Here is a 4,938-nt window from a genome sequence, read left to right on the forward strand (position 1 = left end):
ATATATATATATCTATCTCACAGCTTACATTTTCCGGGAGGACTTCAGCAATCCAAAGTACTGCTATTCGGATTTACAAGACAGGAGAGTTCATCCCTCTGATTTTTGGGAGTGAAAATACAAAGTTCTTTGGTAGGCATGCTGGCTTTCGACTACGATACAAGTAAACATTGCCTGGAATATTTCAAAATTACCTAATCTTACAAACATACAGATACGTTTCCTTACCGTTAAAGTAATAGCTTCAAGAACAGAGATATTTATAAAAATAGCACTGTTTCTTTTGGTCATTCTCTGTATTATTTATATTTGAACCAAATGTAGTCTGTAACATTGAAAGCAAAGATTTTGTTCCATGTACAGTCAGGTGAAAGAGAGATATGGGATGGGATAATAAGCCTTAAGCTCTGAACACGTCTCATGTGCAAACTGGATGAAGCAGCAGCAGTGAAGTGGTTCCCTGCTTGTCTATTTTTTCACTATTATTTTGAGGTTATTATCTTAGTATCAGGCTGACCTAAATATCAGTTTTCTGCCCTTCAGATAAATTCACCAGGTACAAATTTGAATACTACACAAGTATGAAACAGAACATACTAATGCTAATGGCATTTGCATAATTATCTCAAGCAGTTTTAAAGAAAATGTCACAATCTGTAGCATGTTTGTGAGCACAACTTCAGAAGCACATTAAATAGCCTTTTGTGCAGTAAAGCAGAAACATTAGAGAACAAAGATTCTGCTAGGCATTCATGAAATACTCCATAGGCTGTGCTGAGAAATAGCAACAATTAAGGTAAGTTACTGCTGTCACTTACAGGAACATTTCAGATTCAAGTTTTTCACCTGGCCATCTTTACAAGCACTGTGACATTTCCCACATTCGGGGGAATACAGACAAGTAAGCAGCAGTAATCTGCAAACTTTACAGGGGTTTCTCCTTTCCCTGTGTAAAAGCAGAAGTGACGAACTCAAAGCTGTAATATGGCCAGCTTTAAGGAGGAGGAACTACCACAGTCTGCCCCTACTTCACTGCGTACTTAGGAAGAAACACTTCCTTTCCTGCTTTGCTCCATGTTCTTTTTTAATCTTCATGTATTTTCTATAAACCTCAAACTGTCAGAAGTTCGAGACAAACCACTCTTTCAGTATACCGAGTACTTGAACTCGTCCTCCTACACCCGCTAAAAACGAGGTCAAGTTACTTTTTTTTTTTTTAAATGAAAAAGGCTGCTGCTTACTATTCCCCAAGAAGTCCAATTCAAACCTGTAAGAACCACCATTTCCTAAACTAATACCAGAATTTGTATTTTGGCAGGTGACTGAATAGGAACATGAAGACAAAGCGACATAGTAAACCCCACTTCGCCTTCCCTGTCGTGATAATCTTTTCTCTGTGTTTGCAAACAAGTGCCAACCATACTGATTACCCCAGGGTTACAAACGAAACCTGGAATCCCATCAGCCAAAACCGAAGTGGAAACCAGAACGTAACAGAAGCCAATACAAATACTCCTCTGAGCATCAATTTCAGCAGCAAAACAACTGCTTTTGAAAAGCAGACAAGTATCCTGCAATCCTTATCCTCCAGAGTGGCCCAGAATTCAACATCTTCCCCTGCCAGAAGGGCTGTTTCTGCCACCGAACCCAGGAGTAACAGCAAACCCAAGAGCACGGTGACAAAAGAAACATGTGAAGACAATAAGTCTCTTATACTGATTTGCTTCATTGTAATAGCAGTGCTGATGCTCATCTGCACCTCCTTATTTCTGTCGACAGTCGTAATAGCAAACAAAATGTCATATCTCAAGAAAAACCAGCAAGGAAGACGTAGGCCCAGGAGCAATGGCGATATTCTGGCAACTAACAGTTTATGGCCAACGGCAGCGGGAACGTGGCAGAGGATGCCCAAAGACACAGCTGGAACTGACTTGGTCATGCACGACTTACTATCTGGGCGAGATGCTGCGATCCAAAGGAAAACTGAAGACGAAACTACTGAGAAACTCAACAAAGAAACAGATAACGAATGCGAAAACAAAGACCCATCAAAGTCACACAAACCCATTTTAACCAATTTTGTAGTTGAGATTTAATTCATGGTCAGGTAAAAGCTCATCTTTTGCCATTTTAAAGTCATTAACATAAGGCAAAAGCTTAGCTTTCAGGCAACAACATGAAATTTTAACACAGAAGAGCTAAATTCAGATCTTGGGGTTTTACCTTGTATGATAGTGGGAAGGCTGTAGCAACGTGTACATCTAGAAGGGAGTAAGACTGTGCTAAACAGCTTTCTATAAAGCCTGTCAAGACAGGGTTCACTCCTTGGACCAGAAATCATGGTGATAGGAGCTGAACAGGATAAAACAAAAGGACTGAAGTCTGACCATTCTCAAAGATCATTAAAGGGGTGGGGGGAAGGAAAGTATTGTTAGTCTAATAAATGTCCCGTACCATAAGGTGCTACACAGCTATAACCAAATTGCTTTTTTAAAAAAACCATAATTCAGTCCCAACTTTAATGCAGTTATGGAACCAGGAACCAAGCCCCTCAAAATGCCCTTTCAGCTTTCACCATCACAAACTTCTTAAACCACCTTAACTGCTTCTGAGCCAGACTGAGGTTTGAATCATATTTATTGTGTATTGACTTTGTGTATGAATATATGACATTTGTGTTACATCTTAGATTATAAGAACTGTTTCAATTTGTTACCTCCAATAAACTAGCAACACCTGTTTTTAAATAATTTGACCTCTGTGATACTATTTCTCTAAGTCAAAATATTACAAAAAATGCTGCACAAGGCACTTGGGAATATTATATTCCTGTAACATTTGCTGAAGGTCAGTAAAAGGTCTTCTCTGATGACTAGATACGATTTCTTGCAGCATGGAAACACACTCCACTTCATCCTAATACAACCAATCAGAACACGCCAAAAATGTCTTCAAAGCCACCCCAACTTTTAGTTTCTTTATTCTCATAGATTTTCCTGTATTTCTGGGGAGATGTCTCTGTCTGGTCTCCCTACAGCAGAGCTGTTATTTTAAGGGAACATGAGAAGCTTTTCAGAGGCTACTTCCAGGGTTAAAGATAAAGTGGGAAGGAGTTTGCAAGTGTAGCCCAGAACTGGAAGTCATTAAAAAATAAGTTAACTGGAGATGAAAAACAAAACCAACTACTAAGGGGCAAATTTGGATGAATCTGCCATAAACCACATCCTCAGTCCTTAGACCTCAAGGGGAGGAGGCACAACACAAAACACAAATAGAATAGGAGGGCAGGGAATTATGCCAGGTATTTCTAAAACATGAGGAGAAGAGCCAGGAGAAGAGTAAGTGCAAGCTGTGACAGATCAGTGCTGACAACCTAGTACTTAGAGGAGACGAACTGAGGACATCTCACATTGGTGACAAAGAGAGATAAAGGGCAGTGTTGAGGGACGCTGCCTTGCAACCTTCTCCTTCCCCAAAATGACCACAAGCACAGGAGGCAACAGCAGAGGCTGTGCAAGTACTAAAAAAAGAATCTGAGATAGCAAATGTGAGACTCTAACCTGGTGCAAAACTGCTCAAAGCTTGGAAGGTGTGAACAGTTGAGGAACCAAACCAGGAGAAAGAACGCGTAAGAGTTTGCCAGCCTGCATACAGGAACACAGCAAGCTGTTAGCAGGCAGCAGATTACAGGGGTAAACCAGCACTGTCACGAAAAAAGCAGGCAAAAAAAGGAAAGAATCACAAATCTATCAGTGGAGGAAGGAAAAACAGGAAGGAAAAATCTGTCAGTGAGGTAGGAACTGTTGCAAAAGATAGGTGGAGACTTATGAGGGTTGATGAGAATGGGGATGAGATGAAGGAATCGGACAAGAAACTGAGTTATAATGTGAGTAGGGGATCAGGATTTGTGATTGCTGCAGGACCAGGGAGAGCCTGAAGGAGAACTGGTGCAATCTGAAGAGAGGTACAACAGGAAAAGCAGGATGAGACGAAGAAGCTGCAGAAGGATCTGGCAGTAGCTACTTGGCACTGACAACACAGTTGCAAAATGCTGCAAAGACGTATTTGTGTAGGTTTCTTTTTGCCAGGCAGCCTTTCTAGGCAAAAATGCTCAAGGAGACAAAGAAAGTAGTTTGGGTTACGCTACATGGTACTGACAAAGACAGACAGTGGGAAAACAGCCGCTCGGAGAGCACAGCCCTGAGCAGTGATGGCAGCAGGTACCAGAGCTGCCCAGACAGAAAACTAACGTGGAGCGTAGGGGGCAGGAGAAGGGGGAAATCTGTAGCTGTCTGCCTCTGAATGCAACACCACAAATGAAGAAGCATAAAAGCCAGCCAGCATCCTGTGACCAGATAGCTTTCTGTGACTCACTGCAATGAACTTAAGGCGGTTTTTCCACATATAATCGTAACAGTGCACCAAAGCCACCACTGAAATCACATCAGTGAGATTCCAGTCCAGTCCAAACCTGCTTAAGTTCTGACTCACACTGTTTTCAAAGACAGGCAAACAAGTACTTACGACTTTCCACGTAACAGGCCCCCAAATCCACCAGCATTTCAATATTTGAGTTTTATAAAAACAGCTGAAAAGCGTGCTCGTGAAGCACGAGAACTCCGAGACAGGGCTCTCGGCAACCTCCCCGCTCTTGGCACTTCCTGCAGCAAGTGTTGGTAAACTTCCTCTTCAGCTGCAGCAACCTACTTCAACATGAAACGAGCCATTTTAAGCCGCCCGACTTTCAGCACGCAGCCCGTCTACCTACGGCTTCCAACAACACAGCAGGACGATGCTTGCTTGACGGAAGATAAATGTGCAGGTAAGAATCAGCTTCTAGATGGAAAGGCTTAACGCTTGTATCCCTGGTCTGAGATGGAACTGCGCTGTGCACAGCACGCCGTCTCCCGACTTCGGCGTGCATTCAAAGCTCCTGCT

General features: G+C 42.2%; 1 protein-coding gene across 1 annotated transcript; it reads left to right on the forward strand.

Annotated features, from left to right (window-relative positions):
- Nucleotides 1–1,334: 1,334 nt before the first annotated feature.
- On the forward strand, nucleotides 1,335–2,096 carry EVI2A (ecotropic viral integration site 2A). The gene has a single exon (XM_010159870.1). The coding sequence runs from the start codon at nucleotides 1,335–1,337 to the stop codon at nucleotides 2,094–2,096; it is 762 nt and encodes a 253-aa protein (XP_010158172.1).
- The last annotated feature ends 2,842 nt before the right edge of the window (nucleotides 2,097–4,938 follow it).

The sequence above is a fragment of the Eurypyga helias genome, unplaced genomic scaffold (genome assembly GCF_000690775.1).
Source record: "Eurypyga helias isolate BGI_N326 unplaced genomic scaffold, ASM69077v1 scaffold37839, whole genome shotgun sequence".
Lineage (NCBI taxonomy): Eukaryota > Metazoa > Chordata > Aves > Eurypygiformes > Eurypygidae > Eurypyga > Eurypyga helias.

Bases quoted from the DNA above. Each gene is read 5' to 3' on its own strand.
- EVI2A (XM_010159870.1), top strand. From the start codon at position 1,335: ATGAAGACAAAGCGACATAGTAAACCCCACTTCGCCTTCCCTGTCGTG.